This window comes from Macaca nemestrina, chromosome 1 (assembly GCF_043159975.1).
Source record: "Macaca nemestrina isolate mMacNem1 chromosome 1, mMacNem.hap1, whole genome shotgun sequence".
In the NCBI taxonomy this organism is placed as follows: Eukaryota; Metazoa; Chordata; class Mammalia; order Primates; family Cercopithecidae; genus Macaca; species Macaca nemestrina.
This window is the reverse complement of record NC_092125.1, coordinates 83,771,180-83,794,674: the sequence shown is the minus strand read 5'-3', so window position 1 is coordinate 83,794,674 and position 23,495 is coordinate 83,771,180. Positions and strand designations below refer to the sequence as shown.

Below are 23,495 nucleotides of genomic sequence, written 5' to 3'. Positions count from 1 at the left end.
TAATGCTGTCCCTCCCCAGCCCCCACACCCCAAGACATTATTTCTTGGGAATCTTGGGAATCTTGGAAACAATGTAACTGCAAAAATATTATTTGAAAACTGGAAAATACTATCCTGTATTATTCTAGATTTGTTTATTGAATTGTTATTTACATTTAGCAGTAAATTTGTTGCTTGAGTTGTAAGGTATAAGAGGCACTTTGCCTTAGCTTGTTTCATGTAATCTTTCCATAGGATTATGTAAATGTCATCACATAAAAAATATTTCTGTTGTGAATGATGGGAGAGATTTTTCAACTGCTACTGACAAATGCCCTTTAATCCATCTTTTAAAAATAATTCAAGTTTTAGTCATTGGCTTGTTTTTATTCCCATAAGTATTTTACCAAAAATGTCAGTGCAGCATAAAAATTTAGACATTACCGTGGGTTTGCTGCACAAATACTGTTACAAGTTAGTTTTTGTAAACATTTTTCTAATGGAAAATTACAAATAATTATAACCCTGTTGTTCTGAAGCAATTTTATTACTCGGTGCTGTGACCTCTTTAGGCCTTCAGTGATCTTCTGTCACCAAGGACAAGAATAAAATGCTATCTCCTGCAAAGTTGCATTTCATTATCTCTCTTGGATGGGTTAAGAGGTGGGGCAGATGCACGAGTAAGAGGGGAGAGTGTGAGGAAGACTTTCTGTTTCTGAGAATTTTTAGGAAAGAACCCACATGATTTATTGTTTAAAATTTTTGAGATAAAATTGGTAGAATAAGCAGTGCTTTTGTGAAGGATATGGTTACATGAGCTGCTTCAGAGGATTTCCATTAACGACTGTTAAGTCATCAGGAGTTATCAGAAGGTTTGTCTGTATTGAGGTTGAGTTATTTTAATTGGGTTAATAGCATAGAGTTGATGTACCTATTCTAATACCCTAGAATATTTGAAAGATGAACCCATTGCTTAAGATCAAATTGAGATTATCTTTATATTTTATTTTAAATATAGATATGGGGTCTTGATATATTGCCCAGGCTGGTTTTGAACTCCTGGCCTCAGGTTATTCTCCCACCTTGACTTCCCAAAGTGCTGGGATTACAGGCATTGAGCCACTGTGCCCGGCGTCTCTGTTTTATTTATTTGTGTATCTCAGTCTCACTTGGCAACAAATAATTGAGATAGATGAAGCTAATGTTTAAGAATTGGCCTTTTCCCCTTTAATATTTATCCGTGGAGGCTAGAATTTAAAATATAGTGGGGTCTTTAGAAATTATCTCATTTTACATTTTCATTTTTAAATGAAGAAATTGGAAGCATAGGATGTTATCTTGCCCAAGGGGAATGAGGAATTTAGTTACACTGCCATCCATTGGTTGTTAACGGCCACTCTATGTCTCAAGGGGCAGATGGTTGATTATCAGACTTTTTGTTACAGACTTTAAAGCAAGCCCGGAATAAAAATAATTTTCTTAGTAAAGAAAGTGTTATCACAGACAGGTCATCAATATACTAAACATGTATGCAATTAAGCAGATGATTAATTTACACTTGTATTAGGTTGGTGCAAAAGTAATTGCAGTTTTTGCCATTAAAATAGCAAAAAGTGCAATTATTTTTGAACCAACATAATAGTTGTATTCAGTTTAGTGAATGAATTAGATACTCAAATTTAGAAGAAACCATTTGTTGTGTTGCTTATCTAAGTGTTCTTCATGGATCCTGCTCTCCTTTTGGTCTTTTAATCATACTTTATTTTTTTTTGGTTTGTCTTCACCATTAGACTCTACGCATAAAGGTAGGAAGCCTCTGTCTTGTCCATTGTTGTTTCCAGCACCCAGTAACAGCACGGATTGTTGACTGACTTCTAGGTTTATGTGGCTATGTGGAACGCTTAGCATATTTAATATTGTAAGTTTGAATATTTTATTTTATTTTTACAGTGAACAGAGTATCTGTCAGGCAAGAGCTGCTGTGATGGTTTATGATGATGCCAATAAGAAGTGGGTGCCAGCTGGTGGCTCAACTGGGTTCAGCAGAGTTCATATCTATCACCATACAGGCAACAACACATTCAGAGTGGTGGGCAGGAAGATTCAGGACCATCAGGTAAGGCTTTACTACAGTTCTTGTTAAAAATGATTTAGTATTACAAAAAGACTTGGTATATTCCGTAAAATAAAGTAGTTTTAAAACTCTAAGCAAAATAGTCTCTCTGGGAAAAACTGAATATAAAATTGTCTCTCCACCCTTTCTACCTTTTATGAAGCCTGAACTTAAACAACGATTTAGAAAAAATTGTACAAAAGTAGAAGTATAAGTTCTTTTATGATGAATTTTCATTAGATTTTCTGGCCTTCAATTAGTTAGTTTTTGAAATCTAAAGCAAAATAAGGACAAACAGAAACAAAACCCTACTTAAGTGGCAGATTGTATGTTTATGGAATTCGTTTCCTGCAAAGTTTGGGGTATGGGGTTAGAGGAGGGAGTTGAAAGTATAAATAGTTTCAGAAAATACTGTTAAATTCACATATGATAGAAAAATAGTAGGTATTGAGGTTGCTGGAATAGTTCGACTTTTGCAGTTCATGTCTGGGGCGACAGCTAAGCTTTTACTAATTCCTTGCTTCGGATTTCCTAGAAAGTAGCTGGATTATCTGATTACTTGATTTCTTGGGCCTTAACAGATCAAGAGCAGTAGATAGAGGAAAAGGCAGATAAGGTCTTACTAGCATTAACTATATACTAATAGTAAGAACTTTTGTAAAGAGTAGATTTACAAAATACTTTGGGAAAAAATATTTACCAAAGAAGTTGGAATCAACTGACTTTAAAAATCATCCTGCTACACATGCAGAAAGAATGTAACAAATTTTCTTCTTCATTGCCCAGCTGAGCTCTTATAAAGAAAGGTAGGTTCCTAGGTTTCCCCTACATTGCGTGGTAGCATGGTGTAAACAGATGCTGCATTAGCCTTGGGTTTTAGGATGGTGATTATGGATTGGTAAGATTTGTCATGTATGCATATAGGGACTGTGGGCCTATAAGAGTTTGGGCTGTGAAACTGGTATTTTGGCAAAAACAAACATATAAACAAACAAAAAACTGGCAGTCTTAGAGGGACTACACCCCATAGAAAGAGGGCTAAGAGAAATCCTCCTATCAGCACAGGGAAGCAAAGGAGTTTGTTGCTTTCTTAGCTGACTTAGAAGCTCCCCCGAGAAATGAGAAACTCCTTCACTTAAGCAACTTCAGCCAAGAAATTAGGAAAACACTGGTTGTAGAGCACTGAAACTGTTGGGGCATGTGGTAAAAACAAATGCAGTGCCGGCGTGGAGATGAACTTTCACAGTTCTGAGTCAGTCTGTAGAAAGAGCAATTCACTGAATTTACCACATTTATCCATTTATACAAACGGTTTCGGCCTGCCCCTGTTTCTGCCCTCTCTGGCTGCCTTCTCCCTATCTCTCCCCTGTGCCCCGCCCTCTTACTCTCTTCTTTCCCCTCCTTAGTCTTCCTGCCTTTTCCTCTGGGCTCCAGTTTCCTTGTTGTGTTGCACAGCCTTTTTCTGGTCTCTCAGGCTTTTTACCAAGAGCCCCCTCTGTCCCATTTGTAGTCCAGGTTCTGCTGAGCACTCTCTCATCTTTGTCTTTGTTCCAGCAGCGACTTAGGCCAGAGATAAATCAAATATGCCCCAAGATATTAATTATGGGGGGAAAAAAAGAAAACTGGACAATTAAGATTTTGTAGAAATTGTTGAACCTTCTTAATACAACATTGCAAACTAAAAGCTGTAAAGTAACTACATTTTTGGTAAATTTAGTGAATTGGTTATTTGAAAAGTACTGATGAATAATCCTATATTTACAAAAACGAAAAAGAATATTTGAAGATAATCAGAAAGAAATTTTTTTTTTTTTTTTCTGAGACGGAGTTTTGCTGTTGTTGCCCAGGCTGGCGTACAACGGCGTGATCTTGGCTCACTGCAACCTCCATCTCCCGGGTTCAAGTGAGTCTCCTGCCTCAGCCTCCTGAATAGCTGGGATTACAGGCATGTACCACCACGCCTGGCTAATTTTGTATTTTTAGTAGAGATGGGATTTCTCCATGTTGGTCAGGCTCGTCTCGAACTCCCAGCCTCAGGTGATCCGCCTGCCTCAGCCTCCCAAAGTGCTGGAATTACAGGCGTGAGCCACTGCGCCCGGCCTGGAAAGAAGATTAAGCTAGGAAATTTGCATATGAAATACTAAAATTTTTATTTCTAGGAGAAGTAAACTATCTTATGACTCTTAGATACTGGCAAGTAGAATGTTTCTTAAAACATTACAAAATTAAAACTGTGCTAAATTGTGACATTAAGAGGAAATTATTATGAATATTAGAAAATAAGAAAACACTGAGGCCTGAGTGATATTACATATAGAAACCTGTAGGACATCTAATTGTGTCCTTAGATGCGCAAGTCTTAATTGTACGTAGTAGGAAAAAAAGGGAAACTAAAAAACGATGAGCTTAACCCAAAGAAAGCAGAAGAAAATATTAGAAAGATATTAATTAAATAGAAATAAATAGTATTTGTTAATACAAAAGCTGCTTCATTGAAAAGACAAACTAGCTGGCATGGTGGCTCACACCTATAATCCCAGCTGTTTGAGAGGCCAAGGCAGGAAGATTGCCTGCCCAAGAGTTCAGGACCAGCCTGGTCAACATAATGAGACTCTGTCTCTACAAAACTATTTTTTAAAACCTAAACAGGCCAGGCGCGGTGGCGCATGTCTGTAATCCCAGCACTTCAGGAGACCAAGGCGGGTGGATCACCTGAGGTCAGGAGTTTGCAACCAGCCTGACTAACATGGTGAAACCCTGTCTCTACTAGAAAAAAAAAAATTAGCTGGGTGTGGTGGCGCATGCCTGTAATTTGAGCTACTTGGGAGGCTGAGATAGGAGAATCACGTGTACCTGGGAGGCAGAGGTTGCAATGAGCTGAGATTGTGCCATTGCACTCCAGCCTGGGCAAAAAGAGTGAAACTCCATCTCAAAGAAAAAACAAAATCAAAAAACAAACAAACAAAAAACCCAAACAACTAGCCAGGTGCAATGTGTGTGCCTGTAGTCCCAGCTACTTGAGAGGCTGACGTGGAAGAATCACTTAAGCCTGGAAGGTGGAGACTGTAGTGAGTGTGATTGTGCTACTGCACTCCAACCTGGGAAACAGAACAAGACCATGTCAAAAAAAAAAAAAAAAAAAAAAAAAAAAAAAACTTGCAGAATCAAACGAAAAAAAGGAACAGTACAAATAACCAATTTTAGGAATGAAATAAAGAATACCACTATAGTTACCTAAGGAAATAAAATATTATGAAAAACTTTATGCCAATAAATGGGCCATTTTGTAGAAAAACGTAACTTTCTAAAACTGAAGAGTAGGAAAACATGATAGACCTACAATCATGAAATAAATCAATAGTAAATAATCTGCCCCCCAAATTTTAAAAAGCTGCAGGAGAGTACAGAGCATTTACAAATGAGATCTAAAATGTCACTGTGTTTTCTGTTTTATGTAACCATTGTAGAGAATGATATTTTATAAGGCTTGGATAATTTTGATATCCAAAACATAGAACAAGTTTGGGAGAGGAGCCAGTCTTCAGTTGTGAATGTATACCTAGATATAATAGTCCTCAATAAGATATTAGCAGACCAAATGTAGTAATGAGTAAAAAACAAAACAAAACCACGTCTTGATCAAATAGGGCTTATCGCTGTTTGCCTCAGTAATATAAGGATGGTTAACATTAGATAACTTACTAATATTATTTCCCAGGAGAAAACCTACAAAAGCAAGAGGTTCTGGAAAAAGCATTTGATAAAATTTGAATCAATACATAACAGTTCTCATCACATTAGGCATAAAATTAATGTTCTTAAGCTGATATGGGTGGACAATAGAAGCATACATCAGGTATCTTACAGGATCGTACAGTGTTGAGAGCCTTTCCATTAAACTTGTGAATAAATTGAGCATTTCCGCTCTAACCGTTTTCATTTAGTGTTAAAGATGAGGTACTAGATAACCTAGCCATACAAAGTTTAAGAAATAGAAGCTGTAAGAATTGATAAGAAAGAAGCAGCTGGTTACTCACCAATGATGTAATTGTCTGCATAAAAATCTCCCAGGAGTATCTGCAGATAAACTATTAGAACCAACAAGATTGTTCAGTGAGGTTGCTGGTTACATGATCAGTATATAAAAAACACTCGCATTTTTGTATAAGTAGTAAATAATTAGAAAATATAATTTTATTAATATAATGATAATTAAAAAAACACCATCCCTAAGAATAAATCTGATAGATAATTGGTTTTCTTTCTTCCATTCTTGCATTTCTTTTTTTTTTTTTTTTTTTTTGAGACGGAGTCTTGCCCAGTCACCCAGACGGAGTGCAGTGGCGCAATCTTGGCTCACTGCAAGTTCCACCTCCCGGGTTCACACCATTGTCCTGCCTCAGCCTCCTGAGTAGCTGGGACTACAGGTGCCCACCACCACACCCAGCTAATTTTGTGTGTATTTTTAGTAGAGATGGGGTTTCACCGTGTTAGCCAGGATGGTCTTGATCTCCTGACCTTGTGATTCACTCGCCTTGGGCTCCCAAAGTGCTGGAATTACAGGCGTGAGCCACCGCGCCCGGCCTCTTTTGAGACAGAGTCTTGCTCTGTTGCCAAGGCTGGAGTGCAGTGGTTTGACCATAGCTCACTGCAGCCTTGACCTCCTGGGATCAAGTGATCCTTCTGCCTCAGTCTCCTGAGTAGCTGGGATTATAGGCATAAGCCACTGTGGCTGGCCATCATTCTTACATATCTTAATGGTTATCAGTCTGTTGTAAGTGGGCACATGTTGTTATAATTTACTAAACATCTAAACTTTCTATAGTAAGAGCTGTTAAAACCACCCACCATTTACTTGTAAAATTGAATATGTACAATTATATAAATATATTATATAAGCATATTAAAATACTTCATTTTCCAACCTAACATTTATTAAGTGCTTATGGGTACTATGCTTGGGTTTTATATTAGAATATCGTTCCTGACCTTGAATGAAAGATGCAGTAAAGAATGGGGATGTTGTCTGGGTGCAGTGGCTTATGCCTATAATCCCAGCACTTTGGGAGGCCAAGGCGAGCGGATCACGAGGTCAGTAGTTTGAGAAGAGCCTGACCAACATGGTGAAACCCTGTCTCTACTAAAAATACAAAAATTAGCCAGGCGTGGTGGCGTGCGCCTGTAATCCCAGCTACTCAGGAGGCTGAGGCAGGATGGGGATGTTAAGCACATAAGCAAAGAACCCCAGTTAAATGTTTCAGTTGTGATAAGTATAGAATAGAGCACAGTGAGGGCATAAAAGCATCATCAGTTTGTTGAGAAGATAGGAGAAAGGGTCATGGATGACCTCATAGACAGGATAAGATGTTGAGCCAGGTCACAAGGAAGTGTGGGTGTTTACTGCAGTGTTTACTCTGTTATGGTCAGGCTAAAAATGGATAGGCATGTGTAAGATGGAATATCACCTCCAGGCTAGACTCAAGCTCACTGGATCTGAAGCACAGAATTTAGGATTATGATGTAGTCCAAACCTGACAGTATGCTCAGTGGACAGCCAATAAGTAGTTATTAAGTGAAAATACTTACTTATTTAATTTTTTTTTTTGAGACGGAATCTCACTCTGTCACCAGGCTGGAGTGCAGTGGCGCCATCTCAGCTCACTGCAACCTCCACCTTCCTGGTTCAAGCGATTCTCCTGCCTCAGCCTCCTGAGCAGCTGGGATTACAGGAATGTGCCACCACGCCTGGCTAATTTTTTTATTTTTGGTAGAGACAGGGTTTCACCATGTTGGCCGGGTTGGTTTTGATCTTCTGACCTCACGATCCACTCGCCTCCGCCTCCCAGAGTGCTGGGGTTACAGGTGTAAGCCCTTGCGCCCAGCCTGAAAATATTTAATTTTAATACTTTTAAAGATTATTTGTAGTACTGTCTATCCTCAATGGTTAGATGAGTGAAAGAATTAATTCAGATTAAAAAAATTTTTTTTTGTTTCTGTTTTTGAGACAGAGTCTTGCTCTGTCGCCAGGCTGGAGTGTGATCTGTGCTCACTGCAACCTCCTCAAGCTATTCTTCTGCCTCAGCCTCCCGAGTAGCAGGGATTACAGGCACGTGCCACCAAGCCCAGCTAATTTTTGTATATTTAGTAGAGACAGGGTTTCACTATATTGGCCAGGATGGTCTCAATCTCTTGACATCATGATCTGCCCACCTTGGCCTCCCAAAGTGCTGGGATTACAGGCGTAAGCCACCACGCCTGGCCCCAGATTTAAAATTTTTATATTGGGAAAATGAAACAGTAGTTTATATAATTTTGATCCTAGTAATATTTTCCACAACTTTTTCTAACATTCTGTTGTGAACAATTGAAAAAGTAGATGTAACATATCTTTTCTCTTGTCTGCCATTTTAAGCTATTTGCCAAGCAGGGATATTGATTTGCCTTAAAAGGGTCTTCCAATTTTCTGATAATGTTAAATTTTAGTAGCTTTGGGTTTCTAGTATCTCCTAAAGAATCGTGACACCCTTACCCCAATATTTATAAAAACCACATCAGGAGGGTGGGCACAGTGGCTTGTGCCTATAGTCCCAGCTATTCGGGAGGCTGAGGCAGGAGAACTGCCTAGGACCAGGAGTTCAAGACTGTCATGTCCTATGATTGTGCCTGTGAATAGCCACTTCACTCCAGCCTTACGTTATAGTAAAATGTGCATAACATTTTAATCTTTTTTTTTTTAGTCAGAGTCTCACTCTGTCACCCAGGCTGCAGTGCAATGGCTTGATCTCAGCTCACTGCAACCTTTGCCTCCCCGTTTCAAGTGATTCTCCTGCCTCAATCTCCCAAGTAGCTGGATTACAGGCGTGTGCCACCACGCCTGGCTAATTTTTATATTTTTAGTAGAGACAGGGTTTTGCCATGTTGGCTAAGCTGGTCTTGAACTCCTGACCTCAAGTGATCCACCTGCCTTGGCCTCCCAAAGTGCTGGAATTACAGGCATGAGCTACCTCCAGCCTTGGGGTAGCTCCTATCTCAAAAAAAAAAAAAAAAAAAAAAAAAAAAAAAAAGTTCAGATTTGCCTAGGTTCTAGTAAACAATCAGAGTGCTACCCATCCCAAACTGAGGAGGTCCCAATGGGGATGTCCTGGTAGTGTGGGAAGGCTGGCTAGGGGTTCATGCCCAGGAGACCTGTGGAACAAACCTCCAACAGCATGGTGCTGCTGAACAGCCACTTGGACTCAGTGTCTCTTTTGGCCAAGTTACAGAGCAGACTTTTGGGCTAGTCCTGCTTCCCCACTTTGTCTCTGGCTGTTCTTAGGGATATTTCTCCCTTCTGGAACTCCCAGTGCTTCCCATGGTTTGAGATGACAGATGGGTCTTTTGCCATGAACCCAAGATGGTGGAAAAGTTTGTTGTTTATCTTGATCTCACTTTTTCCAGTGTAGAAGGCGTGAGTTGGGGGAAGATTTCTGCATGCTTGGTGCCAGCAGGCTGTGTGGAGGGCCATTGTGGATATGGAGGTCTGATTATCTTACTGTCTGCTGAGAGCTTTTTTATTTCTTTGTGTCTCCAGGAACTGTGTCCTACTCCTATTTAAGTTGTGGGATATTGCTGGTAATAATTTTGGTGCTGTGTACTTGATTTTGTTTTGTTGGGGGGCACGGGGAGAGTAGAGAACTGTTAGGTTGATGCAAAAGTAATTGCGATTTTTGCCATAGCTTGCTTCTGCGCTGCCATTTTGGAACCAGAGGTGTCAAAGTTTCTCTTGTTCTGGTTACAAATGTACGAATCACAGCAGGAGACTTTAACTTACCTCTGTTAGTAACTGATGGAACAGGCAGTCAGAAAAAAAGGCCTGTAAGAATATATAGAAGGTTTGAACAATACAATTACTTCCCTACCCTAATTGGCATATATACCACATACCTTTCAAATGTACATGTCACAATTTCAAAATTGTATGTATGCTTGGCCCTAAAGAAAGTGTCAACAAATTTCAAAGGATTAAAATCATACAAAGTGTGTGGTCACGGCAGAATTAATCTGGAAGTAAGATAATAGAGAATCCCATAGGTGTAGGTGTTAAGAAATACCTTTCTGAATAGTCCATGAGTCAGAGAAGAAATCACAACGAAATAAGAAAAATTAGTTGAGCTAAATAATGATGAACATGCCACATATTAACACCAGTAGAATGCTACTAAACTTCTGATTAAAGTGAAATTTAGAGGCTGAAATGTTATCTTGGAAAATAAGTATTGTTGACTTTTCAGCCAGACTCAGGATGCATCTCAAGAAATTAAAGAATAGACCATTAAAGCCATATAAAATATTAATAGAAAGAGCGTAACAATAAAGATAAGAGCCAAAATTAATGCAGTAGAAAGGAAACACACTAAGGAGAGGTTTGTCTCTAAAGTCCTTGTGAGGGACAGCTCTTGGAAAAAAAAAAAGGGAATGGTTTAAATAGCCATTATGAAGAAAGAAGCGACATCACTATGAATCTTAGAGACATTTAAGTGATTAAGGGGGGTATTTTGAGCAACTTTATTTTAGTAATTTTGAAAATGTAGATGTAGAAGTTCTTAGGAAAACACTTTAAAGAAATTAAGACTATGATGAAAAGAAGTAAAAGGAAGAAAAACTTCGTTTAGCTGGCTCTACTGGTGGTGTCCTTTTCAACCAAACCTTTAACAACTAAAGAACACCAATATTACATACTTTTTTCCAGAGAATACACAAAGAGGATGCCTATCTTTTTGCCAAGTCTACAGTGCCAGTTCATTTTAAGTCCAGCATTACTTTGCTGTCAAAACCTGGCATTAATACAATGAATACATGAATACAATAGTGAGGTTAATCTCATTCATAAAAGTAGATATAAAAATTTCAAACAGAGGACTATCAAACAAATCTAGAGATTTATAAAAATTGATATGTGGGGACCAATGTTGTTTATCCTAGGAATGTAAGGTTGGTTGGTTGAATACTAGAAAATAATCAGTGTAATTAACTGCATAAAAAAACAGAAGAGCCAGTCACCTCAAGTTATGTTGGGGAGCACTCGATAAAATGCAGTATTCAATCATGATGGAAACCCTTAGCTGTCAAGTAATAGGAGGGTTTCTCCCCAGATAAAAGGTATCAATAAGATTATTACATGAAAGGTCATTTATTTATGTATTTATTTATTTTTTGAGACAGAGTGTCACTCTGTTGCCCAGATTGGAGTGCAGTGGCAGACTCTCAGCTCACTGCAACCTCTTCTTCCCAGGTTCAAGTGATTCTTCTGCCTCAGCCTCCCAAGTAGCTGGGATTACAGGCACATGCCACCACACCTGGCTAATTTTTGTATTTTTAGTAGAGACTGGAGTTTCACCATGTTGGCCAGGCCGGTCTTGAATTCTTGACGTCAAGTGATCCACCTGCCTCGGCCTCCCAAAATGCTGGAATTACAGGCGTGATTCACCTCGCCTGGTGTGAAAGATCATACTTTTAACGGTTTAATTGAGAAAGCTTTCTTTCTAAAATCAGGAAAAAAAAGATACTTGTTATGAACACTTTTTTTCAGCATTGTAGTGTGATTTCTAGTAGGTGTATGAAGTTAAATACATCATGCATGGATTGGAAAGGAAGAAATAAAGCTGTCAGTTGCAGATTACATGGTTGTGTATTTAGAGGAAAAAACCTTAATGTAAATTATTAGGAATAATAGAAGATTCTAATACTTAGAACTCAATTAATAATAGAAAATAATAAATCTAATGAAGGATACTCAAGACCCCCATAAAGATACTTAAGAACCTCCTCAGATTGATATGTTAGCTTTCATGCAACCTCAACGTCCCCAAAATTTCTTTGATAGAAACTGATAATCAGAATGTAAAACTAGCTACACACAAAGGACTAAGAAGAGTCAAAGCAATTTTGAAGAATGAAACAGGAAGACACACTCTAATGGTCATCTAGATTTCGTATAAAGCTACAACAATTAAGACATTGTAGAGTTGGCAAAAAGGCATATTGATCTGTAGGAGAAAATAGAGCCACGTAGACACTTAATTTATGTGCTGCAGGCAAACTTGTAGCACATTGATAGTGCTGGATCATTTTTACAGCCATATTGAAACAAATAGCAAACTTGATCCCTACCTCACACCATAGGCACAGACCAATTCCAGCTGGATTGGGGATAGAAATGTGAAAAGTAAAATAATAAAGCTTTTGCAAGATAATATAGGACAATATTTTCATGACCTTGTGATTGAGAAACATTTCTTAAACAGCACTAAAGCAGTAACTATAAAGAAAAAGATTGCTAATTTGAACAGAATCAAAGTGAAGAACTTAAATCCATCAAGAAACCGTTAAGAGTGAAAAGGTGATTCATAGAATAGCATAAGATATATGCAACATAGATAACCAACAATGATATCATATCTAGAATATATAAAGGGCTTAGAAATCAAAGAAGAAAAAAATTGACAACTCGGGAGAAAAATGGGCAAGAGACTTAATTCAAGCAGATATTCACAAAAAGAGACATCTAGATAGCTAATAAAAATCAGGGAAATGCAAACTAAAACTGCAGTGATAAAGCATTCATACCCACCAGAATTGCTAAAATAAAGACGGATAGTACCAGTTGTAATGTTGCATAGTTATGTGGAAGTAGCACAAGCTCTTGTATACTCTTGTGGAAGTGTAAATTACTAGAACCAATTTGGAAAGCTACTTGGAATTTTCTACTAAAGCTGAACATACACATGTCCTGTGATATTTCCACTCCTGGGTATATGCCCAACAAAAATGAATGCTTGTTTGTACCAAAAGACATGCAGTAGAAAGTTCATAACATCACAATTTTTAATAACCTAAACTGCAAATAATCTAAATGTTCATTAATGGGAGAATGCTTAAATAAGCATGATTTATACAAAGGACTACCATACAGCAATGAAAATGAACAAACCACAGCTGCATGCAACAAGTGGATGGCTCTTACAAACAATTTTGAGGATAAGAGAGCAGATACGTTATAATACATGTTGTATAACTCCACTTTTATAAAATCTAAAAACCTACAAAACTTGATTAATAATAGAAAATAAATCTAATGAAAGATACTTAAGACCCCTATAGATACTCAAGACCCTCCTCAGATTGATACGTTGGTTTTGGATTTCATATAAATGTAGTAATTTATGATGTTAGAAGTGTGGCTAGTACCTTTTGGGAGGTGGGAGGAATTAAGAAGATGGGCTTCTGGTGTTGCTGTTTGATTTCTTAATTAGGGTACTGACTTCATGTGAACATTCACAGATACACTTTTATGTTGTGTATACTTTTTTGTATTTGTAAAACTTCAGCAAACAAGTTAAAATATATTTAATGAGGAAAATAGATTTTGTTTTGTTTTGTTTTGCTGATTTACTGTTTTATGGCAGACCTTTGTAATCAGCAAAAAGCTTAACTTCTATCAGACTGATATTTCTGTAGATTTTACCCTAGATAATTGTTTAAACCATTTTTGTCAAGGTCTATTAGGAACACATTTGAATGAATATATAGTCAGCATTTGTTGACATCCTTGACTTTGCCAATTATTGGTTTGACTTTATAAAGACTTACTATTTTTTAGGTCGTGATAAATTGTGCCATTCCTAAAGGATTGAAGTACAATCAAGCTACACAGACCTTCCACCAGTGGCGAGATGCTAGACAGGTGTATGGTCTCAACTTTGGCAGCAAAGAGGATGCCAATGTCTTCGCAAGTGCCATGATGCATGCCTTAGAAGTGTTAAATTCACAGGAAACAGGTAAGGTGCCCATGGTTTACTTGTATTTTCTTTCTTTTTCCAGAGACAAAGCAAAACTGAAGGTTTACTTGTATTCTTGATCTGAAGTGCCGTGTATATGTTAAAGAGCAAATCTTTTTGTTAACTTTTAGATCTTGTATATATTTGAAGTAGTTCTTGAATTTTTATTTTCTATAGAAATATCAACTTTTTACTGATGATAAATGTATAATCTAGAAAGACAGTCCTGTGAGTTTAGTTCTCTTTAATTTGTAACCCTTTTATTTGAAGTATTTAGATGTGTTTCATCCTGCTTTAGAAACACTTTTGTTGAGAGTACATGAAGCCCAGAGACTATGCAGTGGATAGGAATTATGCTTATTTATCATCTTTGTGTAAAGAAACACATGTTTTCTGAAAGTTGTTTTTCAAACCATGAACTTGAAGTAGGACTAGGTCTTTTTCCTAGTAGGTAAAAATGTGATTCTTGGTTTTTTAAAGATTTTAGGAGTGCCCTCAGGTGGTACAAGTCATGAATTGCATCTCCTCTGATAATGCATATTGGTTAGAAAGATATGTAGAAATCACTTTTTTAAAAAATCCCAGTTTTTAAAAACTATATATATGTCAAGGATAAGCTTAGTTTTGTCTTGGTTTAAAAAAATAGAAAAATGTACCAGTGTGTGGTTATTTCTTTGAAGAGATAGATTTTATAATCAGAAAATAATTGTTACGTATAAAAACAAATATGATTACTCTTGCCTATATTGTATATTTAGTAATGATTTTAATGATATAAATGTACTGTAATCAATATATATTTTAAGAGGAAGGAGTTGCAGTCAGATGAAAATTTGATACTTTGTTGAAAGTATAGAATATCAAAATCTGTTATAAATACATTAAAAATTTATATGTTGCCTTATACTAAAAAGGATTCAAGCATCTAGCTCATGTGTTAGTCTGTCAAATACTAGTTTCAGAGCAAGAAGACATTTTGGGATCTTGCAAAAACTTAAAGTTGTTATGGCTTTAGATGTTTTGTATCAGATCTTTTGAGGAAATTAATATCAATACATAACTTATACATAGTTTGCATATTGTGTCTAGTTTGAGAAAATAAACCACTAGAACTTGGCCTGGTTTGTCTCTAAGTCCAGAAAATAGCATAGGAAAGTCTGTACGGTCTTGTATGTAGGTCATTTCTCTGAGTCTCTGTACTTCTCTTGCAGGTGTCAGTATTTTATTGGCATACTATCATAGGTATAGAATTGCTTTTCATTTACCATAGAGAAGAAACTAGAATTGTGATTCTTAATATCTTGTTGGATGGGTCAGTTACATGATAAATAATTAAGGTACCAAAGTTTGGAGAGTAGATGTATGACATTTGAATTTCCCATGTTTTAGAACAAACTAGCATTGTTTTTATTTCTGAACTTTCAAAAGAGTATCCATTGATATTAGGAACTAAATGTTACTGATATTAGGAACTTATGTTAAGAACTAAATGTTCCTTTTTTAAAAGTAGTTAACATTATTATTATTGTCATTGACTTTTGATTTTTAGTTTTTAGCCAAATGGAAAGGATTGTTTCTATCAGTGAGTAGTCATATGGTTTGATTTCAAAATGCAAATGCCAGTTAACGTAGTTTTTTTTTTTTTTTTTTTTCTGATTTTTTTTTTTTTTTTTTTTTTTTTTTTTTTTTTGGGACAAGAGCCTAGCTCTGTTGCCTAGGCTGGAGTGCAGTGGTGTGATCTTGGCTCACTGCAACCTCTGCCTCCCGGGTTCAAGTGATTCTCCCTCCTTAACCTCCTAAGTAGCTGGGATTGCAGGCACTCACCACCATGCCCAGCTAATTTTTGTATTTTTAATAGAGATGGCGTTTCACCATATTGGCCAGGCTGGTTTCAAACTTATGACCTCAAGTGATCTGCCCACCTTGGCCTCCCCAAGTGCTGGGATTACAGGCGTGAGCCACCGTGCACAGCCTTTTTTTTTTTTTTTATCTTGATCTTTTCAAATTAATGAATCAATGTGGAGAGACGCAATTACATTCTCTATTGTAAAGTAATAAGCTTTAAGAAACAATGTTCCACATTATAGAAAGTTTGGCAAATAGGAAAATCGACCATCATTTCATAAGCTACACAAGCATTTTAGTGTGGGAAAAAAATAGGATTCTTGTTAGATGATTTTGGTACTTTATTCTTTTCTCAGTCACAATCTCAACCACTCATACTAGGGGCTGAGGAAAGAGAGATAATGGAAGAAATGAGTCCGTCACAGCTTCCTCCTGGTATTGTGGATCAGGTCACTGGCAAGGAAGCTTTTAGTTCTGTAGTTTTTTCATCATGGAAAACAAAGCATATAGAATGGCTGAGTTCTAAATAGTCTGATTTACTTAGAAAATGACTTTTCATAAATTACTGTAGTTAAGTACTATTTCTTATTTTTGATGGCCTTAATTAGTGTGGAAGTAGAAGCATAGGAGAGAGTAAGATGTTAAGAATCAGGAGTGTTCTTGGGAATAGATATCATTTCTTACGCAGATTCTCCAATGTAGAAAAGCTGTGTACCCTACCCCAACATTATATGGGCCACCTCCCCTTTATCTAAACAAACATACCCACTAATGTCGCCTCTCAGCTTGGTTATACCCTGCCAAAAATCTTTGCTTTGGGTTCACAGCCAGTTCGCTGCTGAAATCATCTACTGTCTTTCTTCCAAAAGCAAGTTGAAAAAGCTTAACTTACATGTCCCTTCCCTTTACAAACTGTAGCCTGATAAAACTGATGAGAAGCAGAATAAACTTATTGATAAAGTAACTACAAATACTAGTCTTGCCTGTTTCTTAATGTTTTTAGCACTTTGTAAAACATTTTTCCATATAAAACATTTCTGTTTGTATTTTTATTTATTAGGTGCTAATATCAATATTATCCACGGTTGTCATCGGCTAATCCTTCTCAGTGATTTTTCAGACTTTTAAAAGTTATGGAGATTTTTGTGCAAATGAGATATTTGGTAGTTCAGTCTATAAATGGACAAAAAATATGGAGCTTCTCTAATTGATGTGGGGTTCAGGATCTGCAACCTCTGAGACACCTCCATGGTTCTCTAGAACTGAATTTGAAAATTACTAGCTCACGTTTTGTGTTAAAACCAATAATCACATAATTCTCATTTCCTCTTCTCCCATGTCCCCTAAATCCTCAAATTTTTAAAATTTATAAAAAACAGTTTTCTGGGGGGCTAGTCATACCAACCTTTACGAGGTGCTCTGTGTGTTTATGTAATACTTCCATTTTTTTAATGAAAATGGTGGGTGGCAGAAATGTTTTCCTTTATTTTGTTTTTAACTTGGTATGCAATTATCTAATATACTGGAAAGTACAGAAGGTGCTAAATACAGTGAGTTATATTTGGAAGTTAAAAAAACACAAATCACATGTTCTAACATTTTTGAAAAAGAGCTGAATTAGTGCTCTTCCTTTTATACCAAATGCTACTGTGTATTTTTTCCTTTCTCCATGGAAATGGATTCAATTTTAAATGGGTGTATTACCTAAAGTGATATTTTTGATTTCTCTATTATTCAGTATTTATAGATTTTTGTAGGTAATAGTTATGGATTATATAAACTACAAAGTTAATTTTTGTGATAGTTGGTGGAGGCAAATTTGCCCAACTGTTATATTTTTGTAAAAGGTTTAAATCATTTGAAAATAGGAAATAATTTTTTAAATCCAAAAAAAAAAAGAAAATTATATGCATAACCCGTAAGATAATCCCACTGCTTTTGTTCTCAGCCAAGATGAAACATGCCTTTTCAAAAAGAACACCCCAAAATAAGTATTTTACCATTATCTAAAAGACTACTTTTGCTGGGTTTTATTTTTTAATCTATTGAACGTGAGAACATAGTCAAAAGTCATACCTTCCTTATGGTTGAAATTTTCTTCAGGTTTTATAATACTGAGATTTCATTTTTTAATGATAATTTGGCCTGACGTACCTTCCAATATGTGCATTTGTATGAGTTTTATCACAGCATTTAAAAATCTCTTTATATTTGGAATTAATAGGATTAAAAAAAATCTCAATAGTTTCTAGAAATACTTTATAGTGACAGTTTTGTTTTTTAGTCTTTCAGATTGTTGATATTAATGCAAACAGTATTAAACTTATCACAAAAATATTTTCAATAAAATGTATTTTTTACAAACTGTGTTAGGCACTGGGAATAATACGAAAATGATAGATAAATCCTGTCCCTTGCCTGATGTCACAGTTGGGCTACAGCTGCCAGAAACAAGGCCAGCAAAATTAGGATACGGCTTGCAAATGTAGTATGAAGAAAGGCCTTCGGAATACCAAAGAAAATTCTAGGGTCAGGGAAAGCTTTGAAGAGAAGGTGATGTTTCAGCTATGTTTTTAAGAATGGAGAGGGCTCATCAGTGATAGAACATTCTAGATAGGTTTGGAAGCATGAGAGCATGGAGCAATCGGGAAATAACAAATACACTATGATGTGGCTTGGACATGAGAATTTATGTGGTGGGGGTCAGGAGTAGGGCATCCCAAGAGATAAGGTTGGGAAGGGCCTGGTGCTGATGAGTATGCATTTTATCATGGAGGTGGTGAAGAGTCATCGAAGGATGCTAAATAAAGGATTGATATGATCAAGTTTGTGCTTTAGGACAAGTGTGGTGAGCATGCAAGTTACATGCATGAAGATCAATTCAGGACACTGTTGTGATAATACCGGTGAGAAAGATGAGGCCTGAACTGACAAAGTAGAGGAGAGGAGCAGAATGAAGAGGAGGTGACCAGCTTTCATTTAGTGCTGGCTGTACCTGCCATGGCAGTGTTCTAGCTTTCTACCTTTGTCCTCACATAGAAATTAAAGCCATTCTGAGGCAGGAATAGTGATCTATTTATTGGTCACCTTCTATGTGCCTGGTCTTAATCTGGCATATACATAACCAATCATCTTTATAACAACCCTACAAGGTTGGTGGTATTATCCTTGTTTTAGAAATGAGATTGGCACTTACAGAAGGTCACTGTAGTGGTGCAAGGACCCACAGCTAGATAGTGGCATTAGTGGCTTTTGTACCGAGATTTTAGAACTCAACCTCTTTTCTCTTTGTCAGTAAGATGTAATGGGCAGGCCAGGAAGGAGAGAACAGTGTTTTAAAATGATGACCAGGTGTGTCAGTTTGGGACCCGGATAAAGATGGTACTGTTAACCAGAGACAGAGTGGAAGAGGGTAGAAGAGGAAATACTGTGCTGTAGATAACACATTTGGTTCTGGATATACTGCATTTGGGGTTCTTTATTAATGCTTTCATGAAACCTTAAAAATTTGGACCTGAAAAGAATCCCAAAGATAATCTTGGACAAAGTTTTTTAGTTTAGCTTTGCGAAACAACTAATCTTATTGGAGGATTAACATTTTGAACCCTATAAAACCTATCTGTATGACCGGGTATAACATTTTGAACCCTATAAAATCTATCTGTTTGGCTGGGTTCGGCAGGCTCACGCCTGTAATCCCAGCACTATCGGAGGCCAAGGCAGGCGGATCACCTGAGACCAGGAGTTCGAGACCAGCCTGGCCAATATGGTGAAACCCCATCTCTACTAAAAATACAAAAATTAGCTGGGCGTGGTGGCGGGCGCCTGTAGTCCCAGTTACTCGGGAGGCTGAGGCAGGAGAATTGCTTGAACCCGGGAGGTGGAGGTTGCAGTGAGCTGAGATGGCACCACTGCACTCCAGCCTGGGTGACAAGAGCAAAAACTCTGTCTCCAAAAAAAAAAAAAAAAATCTGTTCATTAAGTATTAAATGACTAACAGGTTTGGGGATTGGGTAGATGGAGACAGTCTTTTTGTATGTCTGCCTGCTCTCCTTTATTCTCATACTTACCTCTCACAGTTGTCCCCTTTTGTGAATCACAGTAATGTGAGGTTAATATGTCTGTTGTTACTCCCAATTTCCAATTAGGAGGATTGACCTGGAGAGATGGGATTTCCCCAGGTTGTCCATACCTAGAAAGGGAGGCACAAAGAGGATTGGGTTTTCGAGCCTTTAGGCCATTTCTTTTTATTGAGTTTGGCCTTCAATTCAAGATCTTTGAAGCACTTTTAAAAATGCCTTTGAGGGAAGTTAGTTAGAATGAGAAATTAGGAAAGAGAAAACTTGAGTTTACTTTTAGTTTTGTGTTTTTAAGTAAAATGTTACTTTATTGTGATTTAGTAGAAAGAACTTGAGTTTAGAGTCAAAAGACTCTAGTTCTGTCTCTTCCTCCGGTGGCAGGTTGCCTTCTCTAAAGCTATTTCCTAATTTATAAAATGTGAATCATGAGAATATTTATGTCAGGGTGTCATGGGAATTAAACAAGGCAATGGCATAGTATTAAACTATAAAATGTTATTTTGAATGCTAATGTCCAAAAAAAAAATGAAAATTCTATGTGGATTAACTTAGAGGGGGAAAAAAAGGTAGACTTACAAATTTTCTCCAACATCTGCTTTGTCTTAACTGTCCAGTAAAGACATATCTTTTGGGTGTTTTTTTATTTTTCCTATAGAAAAATTAATTCATCCATCATTTGAGTGCATCTGTATACCAGGGCAAACTAGACACAAGTCTTGTCCTCATGGATCTTCTTTCTCCTCTCACAGGGGAGATAAGACACAACCGTAACATACAAGAGAAACCCAGTCTGAGGACAGATAACATACTGTATTGGGTGTGTGAAGGGGATGAGCCTTCTTTTCACTGGAGCAGCTGGGAACATGTTAGTGACGAGCTGACTTTCAGGTTTGGATTTTGAAAGTTGGGCATACTGTAGGCATGGGAAGACAAAGGGGAAAGCCATATCAGGCCTGAGGAATAGCATACATGTACAAAGAGTGGGAAGAATAAGCTGTGTTTGTAGAACAGGGAATTATTTGGTCTGGTGGGAATAAATTCAGAAAGGTAGGTGATCAAGGAGGGCCTTTGGGTGATAGAGATTCCATGTAAGTTGTCAAGCAAGAGTGATAATGTGAGCAAAGCTGTACTCCAGAAAGCTAGCTGTGGTTTGAAAAGGGAGCTGCTGAAGGCTGTAAGTTAAGCATTCAGTTCCTGAGTAGAGGCAGAAATAGAGAAGAAAATTCAAACAATGGTAGAATGAGGTGAATTTAAACAGAAAACCAATGTGGTTCTGATTGTACTTCGTAACTTTTTCATTAAGAAAGAATTCTGGCCACCCATTCTCACATGTTAATAATAGAGGTCTCGGCCAGGTGCAATGGCTCACGTCTGTAATCCCAGCATTTTGGGAGACTGAGGCGGTTGGATCATGAGGTCAGGAGTTCGAGACCAGCCTGACCAACATGGTGAAACCCTGTCTCTACTAAAAATAAGAAAATTAGCTGGGCATGGTGGTGAATGCCTGTAATCCCAGCTACTCAGGAGGCTGAGGCAGGAGAATCACTTGAACCCAGGAGGTGGAGGTTACAGTGAGCCGAGATCGTGCCACTGCACTCTAGCCTGGGCGGCAGAGCAAGAGTCCATCTTAAAAAAAAAAAAGAGGCTTCCAGGAGAGTATCATGTATGTTTGAATGTAATGTGTGTGACACCTAAAATTATTTCTACTATATGAAGAAAATCAGTACTTTGGGAGAAACAGGTAAAAATGAAAATGTAATTCAGCTTGAGTTTTTCTGTGAGCCTTAGTCCGGGTTTTAGAAAGAAAGGTACATAGACACAATTCTGGCTTTAAATAGTTCACAATGTGACAAAAGAAACTTCATTAATTTCTTAAGATTAATGGTAAATATACTTTATTTGGACAGATTCACTCTAAATATTGAGTTCAAGGGGGTTAATTACAGTATAAAAGAGTTTCTAGCTGTTGAAAAGGTTGGGAGCTACTGAATTAGGCCTCCAGATCCTGTAGCCTACCTGTTACACCTCAAAGCCTCAATTTTCAGCCCTTTCCTTAGCCTTTCTCAACCAGGGTTGTGAAACAGTTAAACTCTAAGGAAAATTGTTTAAGTAACTAATATCAGTTCTCCCAAGGACTGTATTTAGGTATTCTTTACCTACCGTGGATGTGTTAGGGCCAGACTCTCTTGGAAGGATGTTTCTCTTCTGTTCTCTTTCGTTGCCCTCCCCTTATGCTTCTGTTTTCTGATCCTGCATTTACATACAAGAACAACCTTGAAGTTCTGGGTTGGAATTGGGACCAGAAAATGACTATAGCTTTATCTTCTAATATTTGTGTTGATTAATGCTTGAAATTATATCTAATAATTCATAGTCACTAAAAGGAAAGTTTGAGTGAATATTTGATAGTAGCTTATCCTCTTAAAGTTTACAGACCTCAGGCCAGGCTGATTCTCTTCTCACTAGGGTCAGGCATGGTGGCTCAGGCCTGTAACCTCAGTGTTTTTGGAAAGATCTCTTGAGGCCAGGAGTTTCAGACCAACCTGGGCAACACAGTGAGATCCTGTCTTTAAATATATATATATATTAAAAATTATGGCTGGGTGCAGTGTCTCACTCCTGTAATCCCAGCACTTTGGGAAGCCGAGGCGGGTGGATCATGAGGTCAGAAGATGGAGACCATCCTGGCTAACATGGTGAAACTCCGTCTCTACTAAAAAATAAAAAAATAAAAAAATAAAAAAAATTAGCCGGGCGTGGTGGCCGGGCGTGGTGGTCCCAGCTACTTGGGAGGCTGAGGTAGGAGAATGGGTGAACCCAGGAGGCAGAGCTTGCAGTGAGCCAAGATTGCGCCACTGCACTCCAGCCTGGGTGACAGAGCGAGACTCCATCAAATAAATAAATAAATAAATAAAAATAGGTGGGCATGATGGCGTACACTTATAGCCCTAGCTTCTTGGGAGGCTGAGGCAGGAGGATCACTTGAGCCTGGGAGTTTGAGGTTACAGCGAGCTATGATTGTGCCACTGCACTCCAGCCTGGGCTACAGTGAGGCCCTGTGTCTTTAAAAAAAAAAAAAAAAAAAGAAAGTTTACAGATGTCCTAATCATTAGAACTAATAAGGCCTAGATTATTTTGTTCTTGGTGGTTCTCCATGTTTTAAATTCCTTTGGGTTAAATCAGGTGTAAAATTGGGAATCTTGAATTTAAACCTCTAACTCAGGGATTCAAAAAGTGTGGTCCATGGCAACTCTTGAGGGTCCCCCTCTGGACCCTTTCAAGAGATCTTCTTCATTGTACTTCAGCCAGAACAGCATGCCACAGCATACTGAAAACAAAAGCAAATGAAAAAATCTAGCTGTCTGGATTATTATTTAATATTTAGTATTAAATGCTAAAGAGATTTGTAAAACCATGGCATTCTAATCACTTAATATTTTTTGTTCTGGGAAATAGTTATTTTTCATTAAAATGTTATTTTTTTATGTAACTGCTTTTTAGTTATTTTAAAACTGAATTCCTAAAAGTTGAAACATGTAATTTAGTTATTTAATATAGTAAATAATGACAGATACAACCCACATAAGCAAAAGCTCTTTAGTGTCTTTAATAATTGTTAGGAGTATAAGTGGATCCTAGGAATAAGACCTTTGAAAACTACTG

At 37.4% G+C, this 23,495-nt stretch overlaps 1 protein-coding gene across 18 annotated transcripts in view; it reads left to right on the top strand.

The window, feature by feature from the left end:
- Positions 1-23,495, top strand: part of LOC105478386 (ENAH actin regulator) — a 155,376-nt gene that overhangs the window by 81,638 nt on the left and 50,243 nt on the right. For all 18 annotated transcript variants that reach the window (XM_071081313.1, XM_071081282.1, XM_071081277.1 and 15 more), the window contains 2 exons: positions 1,930-2,095; positions 13,731-13,908. In XM_071081313.1, the coding sequence (XP_070937414.1) occupies positions 1,930-2,095; positions 13,731-13,908 (344 nt within the window). The remainder of the gene's footprint in view (positions 1-1,929; positions 2,096-13,730; positions 13,909-23,495) is intronic.